The sequence below is a fragment of the Syngnathoides biaculeatus genome, chromosome 15 (genome assembly GCF_019802595.1).
Source record: "Syngnathoides biaculeatus isolate LvHL_M chromosome 15, ASM1980259v1, whole genome shotgun sequence".
Lineage (NCBI taxonomy): Eukaryota > Metazoa > Chordata > Actinopteri > Syngnathiformes > Syngnathidae > Syngnathoides > Syngnathoides biaculeatus.
In genome coordinates, this window is record NC_084654.1 from 14181398 (window position 1) to 14194951 (window position 13554).

Consider the following 13554-nt stretch of genomic DNA (forward strand, 5'->3'; position numbering starts at 1 on the left):
ATTGCAGTCCTTGTGCAAACTGTTTCATAGATGGGCGCTGTGACCCCGTTTAAAGCGATGTTCTCCTCTGAACAGGGGCGGACATTGTTCAGTGGCTTATGAAAAACCTCTCTATAGACGATCCAGGTATGTGCACGTTGAAGTCATTTCACACGAGCACAATGGCGCTGGGTTTGAAAAGCCTCCCTTGTCCCCCCCGCAGCTGAGGCCATCCACTTGGGAAGTCTGATCGCCGCTCACGGCTACATCTTCCCAATCTCTGACCACGTCCTCGCGCTCAAAGACGACGGCACTCTTTACCGCTTTCAGGTGACCAAATCGCCCCGTCGCCTCCACTCCGTGTGCATTTGTAGGCTTCAGAAGCATATGCTGAGCGGATTTATTGCGCAGTGTTAATGACATTGCTAAACTTTCCTACTCGTCCCGCCAAGGTTGATGCTCCACTTCAACACAGGAGGTGGGCTGTTGAAAAGCAGCCCCAGTACAGGTCTAGTGTTTATGGCTTTGTTCCAGCTGATCCAGCCAGGAATTTAAAATTTTGAGTGGATGAAAGGAATGATAATCTGGCTGCCTCCTCTCGGCCGCATCCAAAGTTGGAAGTGCTGAGCTCTCTGATTTTTGTCACATCGACAACAAACCGTAGTGCCAGCTCCTCTTATGAGTTTATCGTGCACGCTGCAGGATACTTAAAGCTGTCGTATTGCACGTCACACTCACCATAAGCAAACACGCTCATGATTTTGTAATGCAGCAGAACCATGTTCTCATTGCTATCAAAAACTGCCTGTAAACGGTGTACCAAGTGTTTTTTCGGCATCCTCTGGGGTATGCTTAACTTCTCTTTGAAGCTTTTTTTTTTTCAACCTACTGATTTAACTTCCACAGAAATCCAATTTTATTATTATTTTTTTTACCCTCTGAAAATTCGGGTGTTGTCTTCATAGCAGTCTTTTTGTAAAAACTGGTAGTAATACACAAATATTAAACTGAAATAAAACATTTTCAACAATTTCAGCTGCCAGAGGCTAAAGTGAAAAGAAAAAAGGGTGATGATACTTTTCAAAATGTATTAAAAGACCTGAAAGGTGATGCACATGCAAGTTGAACACTTGTTTCAGTAGTAGTCAAGCGGGGTTGACCCTGCCAGTAATACTTAGTCCTATGGGATTGTAGGGAGGAGCTGCAATATTTTATTTTTTTTAGATGCCAAATAAGTGTCCATTCATTATCAGTTTGCCTCGTTGAGCAACAGTGTCAGCAAAAGATGTTTAAATATCCCCGTTCTGAGTCTCCTGCTATTAAGAATGCATGGTATGAGCAATGCATAATTAATAGACTTGGAATGAACGTGTAACATCAGTTGGAAGACATTTAAATATGGATAGCAGAGAACATAGCTATCACTTCACAGATACGACAGGGAGCGTCAAACAAAGAACTGAGTTGCGTTTGCAGATGAACGCCGGAGGAAATGACACGCAGCAGTCCTAAGATATTGCAGAGAATGATTGTTTGCCTCGACACCAAAGACTGCTGTGCTGACTATTTATTGTAACAAAAACAAAGCCGTATCCCGTCTGTTTTCAGTCTCCATACTTCTGGCCTTCAAACTGCTGGGAGCCTGAGAACACAGACTACGGTGAGTCACATACGTGCGGTGTACGCCTCAGTACACTAAACCATATAGATTGAGAAGGCCAATTTAATGTACAGTACATGGATAAAGGTACCGGCAGTACTTCTGTACATGGAGCTGAAAATAGACTGGTCAAATGTGCCAGAGCAACAATAATGAATACAGTACTGATGGCACTACAGGGATGTGGAAATCGGCAGGGTACTGCTGGGAAATTACACTTCAGTTTAAATTTGAGAATTTTGTGCAGCAGTATGAGTTTTGTTGGGAATCAAAAGCAACGATGTCAATGGACCATTCTGACCTGTCAATCACTTGTACAATAATAGCCAATCTGATAGCCGCATTGTCTTAACCCCCGGCTTGACACCCCCCTCTCGCTGTATTGCCCCACAAGCAAAGCTGGTTGTCAGTAGCGTGCGCTTGGAAAAGTGAATGTTATGAAGAAAATGGTCCTCGGATGCTCTTGGGGAACGTGCAATTCTGATCAAAGATATCCTGCTAGGTTACTAGGGGCCCACTTGATTCATTTTCCAAAGCCTAAAACACAGTTGACGTAGTGGCTATGATGTGATATGAAGGCTCGCGGAAGACCACATGTACAACTAAATGTGAACAATATAGAGCAAACACAAGGCTGTATGTTCGAATGTAAGTGAGGGAGAAGTAGCTTCTCTGAGTTTGATTTCATTATTATCAGTGCTTGATACATTGCAGAAGAACAACTTTCACTTTGTTAGCGTATCACTGACCTGCTGAATGAAGTGTGTAATGTTTTATGCCGAAGGGTTGGGTTAGTGATACGTAAATGCGCGATGTCAGGCAAGAGAAATGTCTATTTGCCTATTTGTATCACATAAGACTTTTAAGATTGAGCACTGGGTTCGATTACGAGCCAAGTCAAATGAATACACCCACTCACTTATAAAGACGACGATGATATTACTCGTGATCTTTCCAAGTAAAAAGTACTCATCCTGCTTTACATGCACAGTACAATTCCACTATTTTATCCTGTTGGATTTCAACATGAAGTTTGTGAGGGGTCAAACGTTTTTGCATCGATCGCCAACATTTCGCTGTCACTCTGACATTACGTCCCGCTCCGTCCAAAATCTTAATTCCGTGTACATATGCTTGCGTGAAATAGTTGAGACCTCTCTGTAGAACTCTCTTGGACAAGTCCAACGCATTTGGCTAAAAACATACCGCAACATTATCTGGAATACGCAATAGACAATCGACTTCAAACGTGTTATGTTCAATCTCCATTTTGGAAGCTTGTGGGACATGCGTAAGGGGGCGGACCTTAAGGTCGCCATCGGAAAGGTCCATTCTTAACTGTCACACAATAAATGGGGGTTTTGAGCGGGTAGGGGCAAAGAAGCAATGTATTCTGTGTCCTTCAGGGACAACTGAAAAAAAAAAACAGAGATTTTTCTGTCAGCATGGCATTCTTTTATAGCGCACGACCCAGTTTGGTAATCTCCAACTTGACTCCTGTGCCCTTTTCATGCTCGGCTGCGGTATGGCCCTGCAGCCATCTACCTGTGCAAGCGCACCATGCAGAACAAGGCCAGGCTGGAGCTAGCCGACTATGAGGCTGTAAGTATTCGCTCTGGCCTTTTTAAACTTCCGCATCTGTCACAAGAGCTCTTCTGAGAAAATGCCATTATTAAATTACAGGCTTTTATCTCTTGTAGAAAATGCATTTTCTGTATTTTTAGGAGCAACGTATACGGTTATTTACTGGCGAAGGAATTAGTGGCCATCGCAATAAGCTCTCTTTACAATAGAACAGCGTTCCGGTATGTGGTGTAATCGCAACGATTCTGCAAGGGTTGTCTAGCAAGCTTCCACTCTTTCCTATCCAGGTCACTTTCTGGCCGATGGCATCATTAGGCTCACTGGTTAACACCCGCTTGATTGTAACCGTAGTGTTATCTCTCTTTGTAATGGGGTCATGTGCTGCCGTGATGACAGATGCTTACTGGGTAGAATTAAGTACACCCAAATAAGATGGTTGAGTCCACGGATTGCCACCCGCGTTGAATGTGAACATTGAACATCATTTCTCACAGCGCAGTGGTTGAGAATCGCTGTTGTAATCCAAGCAAGAAAACAAACGAATCATTAAATGATCCATATCCAACGTGATTACGTGGTATTAACTAGATTAGCTAAATCACATTCGGGTAAACAGTGAAGGTATATGAAGCATGTGAATAGATAATCATCCAAAGACCTTTTGTTTGATCGTTCCCTCACCCCGTGCGTTGGGATCCGGCAGGAGAATCTCGCCCGGCTGCAGAGGGCCTTCGCCAGGAAGTGGGAGTTCATCTTCATGCAGGCTGAAGCTCAAGTAAAGTGAGTAGATGCGCAGGAGGCGTGACGGGAACTGTGCAGCCGTCACACAAATGCAAAGTAAACCACTGGCTGCGTGCATGTTTTACTACTTCAGCTGCGTTCCTTGACTATACCACTCTTTGACTGGACTCCATAAAGACGGCTAATATTCATCCATGATTTAAAATATTTGTCCAAATGCCTTTTGCAAACGTCTTTTGCATAGAATTTGTAAACATTTTTTTCAATCCCCATTCTAACATTCCATTTTCAAAAAGTAACAGTTTTTATTTGTTGTAGGTTCTTTGCAAACTTGTTTGTAACTGCTAAATGTTTTTGCAATGTAGGTTGAAACATTTTGATTTGACTTGACTTGATTTTGAATAGAATGTGGTCAAAGTGGTTCACTGGTTTTAAGAAGTTGCTTGCAATTATTATTATTATTATTATTATTTTTTTTTTTACATATGTAGGCTACCCGCGACGACCAGTTGGGAAATCTAGCTAGAGCAAAAAATATATAGAGATAATTACTCAAATATTCACTAGTTATCATAGAGCAATTTTATTCATATATTGTGTATAATGTGGATTTTTTTTTTAAGGTCATGTGCTTTTGTAGCCAGATGTTGTTCGACAGAATTAATGGGACACGATAGTTTGCGCTACAAAGCCCAATCCAGGGGGTCCGCAGTTTACAACGGTCTTAAGATACAACATTTCGCTCAAATTGTAGTAGTTTGCCCCTCTTCCGGAGTGTAAACCAATACAATGAATAAAGGTAAGAGTTTTGTAAGTTTCTCACGATTTATTTTTGACGAATGAGAGAGAGGTTTTATTCCAATATTTTAAATAGGGCCGACTGGGTTGCCTTCGGAAAGGTATACTATTTCTGTGGCAAACCGAGAGAGGACGAGAGGTCCCGCCACACCAAAGTTACCACCAGATTTGTTTTATCAGAATCGACAGAAAGAAGGACAAGGCGGACAGGAAGGTCCTGGATAGCCAAGAGAGGGCCTTCTGGGATGTCCATCGACCAGTGGTGAGTCACTCCCAAAGGTCAGACTGCTGAAAAGATGCAAAAGAAAAACATTAAAAAAAAAAAAAGTCTTGTTGCTATGCAGACTGCTGAGGGGGGAAAGGACTTGTTTTGTTTACTGGTGTGGGTCACCTTGAAAGCAGTGTCGGCCCATCGGGCCCTTTAAGGCCTGTTCTCCTGGCCCAAACGTTGTCAGAAGCAATGACATACCGTAATTTCTGGCCTACAGAGCGTACCTGGTTATAAGCCTCACCCATTACATTTGTAAAGGAAATACCATTTGGTTTACCTGTGTAAAAGCCGCAAGTGCCCACATTGAAACCCGCATTGAAACACGAGATATGTACAAAGAAAGACGGTACAGAGAGTTTTCAAAGTTTTAATACCTTAGCTTAGCTTAACATAGCAACAACACGGTAGCATGAACAGGTCTGGTTAAAAAAAAAAAAAAGAAAAGAAAAAGGCAGCTACACAGTAGCAACATGGTAGCACAGCACTAACAGTGCCCGTGTGACGGTCTGAGTGCTCCCCCGTGCTGAAAAGTCCCCTTGGGAATAATGCGCATGTGTGTGGAATTTTTCTACTTTTTTTACATCCGTGCCAGTCTGAAACTTCGCCATCAATAATTCATCCGCGTGATCATTTTCGCTCCGCTTCCACGTGTTCAGGTTCGCTCCATGTGCATTTTGCTATGGATGTCTCACAAAGCCGAACACAGCGAATGAAAGAATACAGAAACAAATGTTGTTGTTTGTTATTTATCAACTGGAAGGCACGTTGCAACATTGAACAAGAATCAACAGAGGATTGCTCGGTTATGGGTTCGGGTGATATGACACTTACTTTCACGATCCCAAATGTGCCTTAATGACTGAGCCCGAACTAACGTCTGTTGATTCTTGTTCAATGCTGGAACGTGCTTTCAGTTGATAAATAACAAACAATACGTTCGCTTTTGTTTCTGTAGTCTTTCATTCGTGTGTTTGGTTTTGTGAGACGTCCATAGCGAAATGCACACGGAGCAAAAATTAACATGCGGAATAAGCATGGCTGGCGAAGTTTCAGACTGGCACGGATGTAGAAAAAATAGAAAAATTCCAAAAGTTCAATCACTAAGATACGGCAGTAACACAGCAGCAACACGCTAACGCAGCGCTAGCAGGGTCTGAAAGTCACTTCCTCGGCACATATATTCCACCGGTGTCACTCTTACATTTTCCGCTTGAGTGCCCCTTGTGGCCGTTACAAAAAATGCACAAATTAGCCGCATCATTGTTTAAGCTGCTTGAAAGCATGTGAAAAAAGTCGCAGTTTATAGGCCAGAAATTACAGTACTTATTTTTTTGCATAAACTTTATATTATTTGGCTGGTCAGAGGAAAACTTGTTCCAGCCAAATTCAACCTGTAAATTGTCTGCAGTAATGTACACCCATGAATATAATTCATAATTTATTTTCCATGTATTTAGCACAATTGCGTTTTTATATAGTATCATACATCTATAATGGCATTTGGAGATGGAGTACCCATAGAAATCCCGAGAACTAAATGCGCAGCCCGTCACCGGTGGATTGCAGTAGAACCGTTGCGTTTAGCACAATGACGAGCAAAGTGGTTAACTAACCCAGAGACGCTTCCGCCCGTCTCCCACAGCCAGGCTGCGTCAACACGACTGAAATGGACATCCGCAAGTGTCGCAGAGAGAAGAACCCGCACAGGGTGAAAAAGGTGAGAAGAGCTGAAACTACATTATTCTTTCTTCTCTTCTTTTAAAAGCATATTTCTACCTCGGCCTTTATAGTCAGTTTACGGGGTGCCAGAGGACAGCCAGAGCCAGCAGAGTCCAGTCCAGATCAGCTCTCCTCCGGCCAGAAAGCTCACCCAAGAGGATATTGAGAAGGAGGTACGGTAATTAATGGCGCCTGGGGGTTCTCATCACTGAACATCCATCATGATGACAGCCGGGAGACAGACCGATCACTTCTTACCTTATTTAACTTCTTTTATCAGATCACCTTCCTCAACATCCAGCTGGGCCGACACTGCATGAAGGTTTCCAAAGTGGCCGACAGCCTTATGGGCTACACGGAGCAGTTTACGGAGTACGACCCACTGATGTCTGCTATCGAGCCCTCCAACCCTTGGATCAGCGATGACACCGCCTTCTGGGACGTTGGGGCAAGGTAAGAGTGGAAATAGAGTGCCCTAAAGTGGCCGTCCGTAGGCCATGAACCCGAAAAATCGATGTAGCGTAGCATCTTGGAGTCGAAGCTGGAGATATTTGCATCTCTTCTTCCAATTGTCCAATTAAAGAGGACCTCAGAGAGGACACTTTGTTGCCATCACCAGTTTTTACGGTCTGTGGGAGTTGAGACTACTGTAATTTCTGGACTTTAAGACGCACCTGATTATAAGCCTCACCTAGTACATTTTTAAAGGAAAAAACATTTTGCACATGCATAAGCCACACCTGTCTATAAGACGCATGTCCCCAGATTGAAGAAAGATGGTACACAGAAAGAGTTTTTCAAAGTTTTAATAATATACCTTATCTTTTCTTTACAAACAGTGCCTGTGACACAGCAATAGTAGTAACACAGCACTAACATGACTGGGTAAAAAAAAACATACGGGTAAAAGTCACTGAGACACGGCAGTTACACAGCAACAACAGGATTCAGGCTACCTGCTTTTGTTACCTCTGAAAGCTTTTTTTCGACTTTTTACATTGCTCCAGTTCTTCCCGCTGCCGTTTCCAGGATTAAACTTGCGTCTTCCTCGACACACCTGTCTCACTCTTACCTTTTATGCTCGAGCCCCCCTGGCGGCCATTAAAAAATCCATAAATTAGCTGTATCCCTGCATAAGCCGCAGGGTTGAAAGCGTGTGACAAAAATCGCGGTTTATAATCCGGAAATTACGGTAATCTTCATATATTTGCATGGATCTGACAGTATTAAAATAATATGGATGAGAATAGCAGTTGTTGGGCTAGTCTGTCCCATTTTGGGGTAATGCGACACCTGAATCATGTTTGGTCTACTCCTGGTTTTAGTTGCAGATATTGCAGAAAAATCCTGCTTCACAAAGATAAGATTCTGGAAACACAAGCAAAGTCTGAATATCTTCATTTGGGGCGGTTTTGAAGTCTGGACTCGGTGCATTATGGTTGTGATCAACTCACATTTTATGGAAGACTGCTGATATTCTGCAAAATGCAGCTTTATTCCTCACAGGTCCTTATTGTTTTGTTTTTCAAAAGATGCTTTTTTTTTAAACTCTTTTCTTTTCTAGCTTGTGGGCTTTTTCTTTTTTTAAATACTGTATCCTACCGTGGGGTCACGATGAGATTTGGCTGGTAGAGAGGAAGATCCACCTCATTTTTAAACAAATTTAAGACTAACTCATTTTTGGTGCAGTGTTCGCAAGGTTTTCTCTAAAGAGGGTCAGCATTGACATTTTGGATCCGCTTTTGTTTGTGTTTGGAATAGTCACGACCCGACCCAGCAGAGAGTGAAGAAGTGGGGCTTTTCTCTGGAGGAAACGCTCAAGGACCCAGCTGGAAGAGACCAGTTCTTGAAGTTCCTGGAGTCCGAGTTCAGCTCGGAGAATTTACGGTGAGATGGTCATTTTTAATTTTTGCAACGGGAACCCAGTGGGCGGCACGGTGGCACCGCAGCCTCACAGTTCTGAGGACCCGGGTTCGATCCCGGGCCCGCCTGTGTGGAGTTTGCATGTTCTCCCCGAGCCTGTGTGAGTTTTCTCCGGGCGCCCCGGTTACCTCCCACATCCCAAAAACATGCAACATCAATTGGACATTCTAAATTGCCCCTAGGTGTGATTGTGAGTGCGGCTGTTTGTCTCCATGTGTACTGCGATTGGCTGGCAACCAGTTCAGGGTGTACCCCATCTCCTGCCCGTTGACAGCTGGGATAGGCTCCAGCACTCCCCGCTACCCTCGTGAGGATAAGCAGCAAAGAAGATGGATGGATGGATGGATGTTTACACAGGCAATTGTTGCTAGGCAAGTTAAAGCCCTAAAACAACAATCCAGACATGCTCAGTATGCTGTTTCACTTGCAAGTAGCCCCGGGTTCTAGACTCCAGGTGCCAGTTATGCTGTGAATCAGTTTTTGAGCAGACTTTGACTCGTTGGCATAGAAATAAAGCAAAGGTACCGGGTAACATATTTTTATACATGGTTCTTCTCTGCTGAATGTGAAAATTGGCAGCATTTTCCACTCAAAAGCACAATTTTATGACTTTTGTTGACCTAAAGATTATCATTACAGGTTTTGGTTGGCAGTTCAGGATTTGAAGCGTCAGCCCCTGCAGGACGTGCCCTCCAGGGTGCAAGAGATCTGGCAGGAGTTTCTAGCGGAGGGAGCGCCGAGCTCCGTCAACCTGGACTCTCACAGCTACGAGCGCGCCAGCCAAAACCTGAAAGACCCCGGGCGCTACAGCTTTGAGGATGCTCAGGTGATGGCGCTGCCATGTTTCTCGTGTGCGAAGACCTCTTTTCTAAGACAGTAGGGGGGGGGGGGGGGGTGTTACAAAACGGCATCTTTTGTGTTAAGATTGAGATTCAGTTTGTAAAGATGGATCAAAACAAATTTATAATGTTTCCGAGAAGGGTTGCGTCAGGAAGGGCATACGGCGTAAAAGTTGTGCCAAACACATACGTGCGTTTCATCTGAGATGACACGCTGTGGCGACGCCGAAAGGGACAAGCCGAAAGAAACACTATTTGCACAACAAGCGCTAACCTACAACCGACCTTTGGTGCATGAAATTGCATTAACTTATCCCCGACAGTCCAGTCTCCATTTTGTTGCGTTTCTTTGTAGCACTGCTTCCTGTATGCGGATGTTAGTTTTTATTTATATATATATATATATATATATATATATATATATATATATATATATATATTTTTTTTTTTTTTGGGGGAGGCAATCAAATTTCACTCTTTGTCGCCATGTCAATCTAATCTGCAGAATCCATAGGGTTGGTCTGCGTAGTTTAAACTGTTAGCAAAGGGACTTATAAAACATTTGATTCATTAACCATATTTTTTTTTAATAAGTAGTGTTGTAAGGCATCTGACTGTAGATTGTTTATTGGAGCGTATTACAGTCTCCTCTTTGTCATTCCCAGGCATGACTAATCGATTTACGCTCCAAGAATTACATCAAAGAAGAGGGATTGTTGTCGTCGTCCTGGACACTTTACAAGTAGAGCAGCAGAGCTCACACAAAATAATGGGGCTATGTTGTTCAGTTAATGCATTAATATTGCGCAGTTTTCATGTAGTCATATGGCAAGTAAGCAATCAACTCTGAGGGATTAAATTACGAGGAAGCAGTTTTTGATTCCTCTCTCTAACGCTTAAGTTATAAAATTTGAAAAATAAATAGCCGCAAAGGAACAGGGGGGAATTGCCGAGGCCTTAATGAGCTCACTGGATCCGCGAGTTTCCGAGATCGGTCCACCCTCTCCGGCTCTTGTCAGCGCTGTTCGGCGCGTTGAAGTGTGAGGCCCATCCGCTCCCATCTTCATCCATCTTTTTTTGGCCTCTTTCAGGATCACATATTCACACTCATGAAAAGTGACAGCTATGCACGCTTTTTGCGCTCCGGCATCTACCAAGATCTTCTGTTTGCCAGGAAGAAGGTGAGCTGGTGCTTTCGCTGATGTGGAATTCCGAAATAGGAAGTGGCTTCACGTGACTTTTAAATATATATTTGCTTAAAATGTCTTTTCTCGCTGAAAATTGAATTATGTTGCCTTTAAGGAAAATTCCGGTGGTTTAGAGGAACAATGTATCCAATAGGTCATGTAATATGTACTCTATCTGTGTGTAATGTGATGTTAAATCCTCTCTGATTTAATCGTGTTTTGAGAAGATTTTTGTCGACAATTACGAATTTTTAGGTGAGCTGCCATTTTCGTGAGTCACATAACCTACATGGGCGGATGTGACGCGTACCATGCTGTTCCAGACGCTCGATTACATTAGACACGATTATGCCCGGTGCTTATTTGAGGCCCCGTAGCTCAGTGGTTAGAGCAGTGGTTTGGTAAACCAGGGGTTGTGGGTTCATATCCCACTGGGGCCTCCACTCCCTGAGAAGGGTTTCGTCAGGAAGGGCATCCGGTGTAAAAACTGTGCCAAACATATATATGCGTTCATCTGAGATGATACACTGTGGCGACCCCGAAAGGGACAAGCCGAAAGAAACACACACACGATTGATTGATGATTTCTCGGATTTACCCTCATCTGATGAAGAAATAGCAGTATCGGTTGATCGGGAATACGGAGGAATACTTCCATACAGATTTGAACCTGTGGCTGTAAATAATGTTGAATATTTGGATGGGGTGGGGCCATGACCTCGCTCCCTGCCGATACTGCTTTTTCATAATCAGATGAGGATAAATCCGAGAAATCAGCACTGGGCATAAAAGGTGTCCCATGTAATTGAGCGTTTGGAACCCCACGTAACACGTCACATCCGTGCACGAAGTTCATGTGACTCGCGAAAATGGCGGCACACCTGAAAATTCGTAAATGTCGATCAAGATCTTCTCAAAATACTATTAAATGAGAGAGGATTTATCATCACATTGTCAAGATAGAGTACATATTACATGACCTGTTGATTACCAAACCAGTGTTGATTACAATTTCCACAAATATGAAAGTATGCACCACATTTCTATATCTGTCACAATTGTTTTGTATTTTTGTGTGTGTGTGTTTCATGTCATTTTCTGTGTTGTAGAGCACTGTTGTAGTGTAATATGGATCTTTCTAGCAAATGGCTTCTTGTGTTGACGCCAGGCTTTCTGTCCCTTCCTGTTGCAACACCGCCACTCCCCCCCCCCCCAACCTCCATGTTTGTGCCCTTGACTTTTCATTTTTGCACTTGCTGACCGTCCCCCGACTAATAACATCACCGCCCATCTCATCAACCCCCTGTACTTGACCCAAACCATGCCCCTCCTATAGCAACAACCTGCAGACCCCGAACAAGGCCGCCGCACCTCCTTGGAGAAGTTCACTCGCAGTGTGGTAAGTGGTCCGAATGCGGGCCTCTCACTCGCTAAGAACAAAATGGCTTCCTCATCCCACCATTTTACAACCCATTTGCATTTATACACTGTAATTCTGGATCTTGACTGGACTTTTCAGGGCAAGTCACTGACAGGCAAACGTCTATCAGGCCTGATGCAGTCGTCCTGACGCACTTCTGTTCGGGGGCGAGCAGCGAGCCCACCAGAGAGGGGCGACCCCAAGGAACAGGGCTGGTCGTCGGCGCACAACCGGCACCGTTCTGCTCACGTGCCACTGAGCCTTGCTGGGATCTGAACTCCAAGACCAGACGTGGTGATGGGAAGTGAGTGCTGACCGGGGGGGAAGAAACATGTTGACGCAGCCTCCTGTAACACAATGGGTTGATTGTTGGATAAGCTAATACATTTATATTTTATATTAATGTATACTGTGTATGTCTCATTAAAAGCACATTTGGAAAATAAACGCTCAAAAGTTTTTTTTTCTTTGGTCCAGAGGTCAACATGGGTCCATTGATTTCCTGGCAATAGATAATTTTTTTAGAGGGGAGGGGAGGGGGAGATTATAGACTGCATATTTTTAGTTCACTTAAATAATTCACCTATTTGCATTTTTTTTTTCTTTTTTGTGGAGCCGATCCATCTCTTGGGGAAAACCCCCATTTGTGAGTTTTCTGAAATGTGGTAGGTAACCACAAGATGGTGCCAAAGCACTCGTAATGACAAACTATTAAATTGATGCATTCAGAGACTGAAAAGGAAGCTTCTGAGTAATAGCAAGTTTGACCAGGGTTGTTTATGGAATTCAAGGAGTTTGTTGCATGTGCTTCCTGGACTATTTTCAAGGGTAATGTAAGAAATTTTATAATGTTTAGATTTTTTTTTAAAGCAACAGACTCATTCAGTGACATCTCACCAGCTATTGCGGTGCATTCTAAAACATGCATCCATCCATTTTCTTAGCTGCTTATCCTCACAAGGGTTGCCAGAGCTTATCCCGGCTGTCAACAGGCAGGAGGTGGGGTAGACCCAGAACTGGTTGCCAGCCAATGACAGGGCACATCCAGATACTAACAGCCAAACCCGTAATCACACCTAGGGGCAATTTAGAGTGTCCAATTAATATTGCATGTTTTTGGGATGTGGGAGGAAACCGGAGTGCCCGGAGGAAACCCACAGAGGCTCAGGGATACCATGCAAACTCCACACAGGCGGGTCTGGAATTGAACCCAGGACCTCAGAACTGTGAGGCCAACGCTTTCCAGCTGGACCACCGTGCCGCCCTCATTCTGAAACATTTACATCTTATTTATGGAACTTCTGGCCAGTTTTAGACCTCTACATGATTCTGGTTCTTTCAATAAAATAGATAAGAGAGTAATAAAGACAAAATTACCATTTTTATTTTTTTCCAGAATAAAAATAGTTTCAGGACTTCATTGTCAATTTTCA

The 13554-nt window shown here is 43.5% G+C and overlaps 1 protein-coding gene across 4 annotated transcripts in view; it reads left to right on the forward strand.

Annotated features, from left to right (window-relative positions):
• LOC133513376 (regulator of G-protein signaling 6-like) overlaps window positions 1-12562 on the forward strand; it is a 45110-nt gene extending 32548 nt beyond the window's left edge. For 3 of the 4 annotated variants that reach the window (XM_061844118.1, XM_061844119.1, XM_061844120.1), the window contains exons 4-17: window positions 76-126; window positions 203-309; window positions 1588-1639; window positions 3177-3241; window positions 3927-4003; window positions 4943-5024; window positions 6676-6750; window positions 6824-6925; window positions 7033-7205; window positions 8514-8639; window positions 9315-9501; window positions 10606-10695; window positions 12038-12100; window positions 12221-12562. In XM_061844118.1, coding sequence (XP_061700102.1) covers window positions 76-126; window positions 203-309; window positions 1588-1639; window positions 3177-3241; window positions 3927-4003; window positions 4943-5024; window positions 6676-6750; window positions 6824-6925; window positions 7033-7205; window positions 8514-8639; window positions 9315-9501; window positions 10606-10695; window positions 12038-12100; window positions 12221-12271 — 1301 coding nt within the window. In that variant the 3' untranslated portion in view covers window positions 12272-12562. Of the gene's footprint in view, window positions 1-75; window positions 127-202; window positions 310-1587; window positions 1640-3176; window positions 3242-3926; window positions 4004-4942; window positions 5025-6675; window positions 6751-6823; window positions 6926-7032; window positions 7206-8513; window positions 8640-9314; window positions 9502-10605; window positions 10696-11810; window positions 12101-12220 lie in introns of all 4 variants that reach the window. The other variant, XR_009798478.1, reaches the window with a different exon arrangement.
• Window positions 12563-13554: the final 992 nt, after the last annotated feature.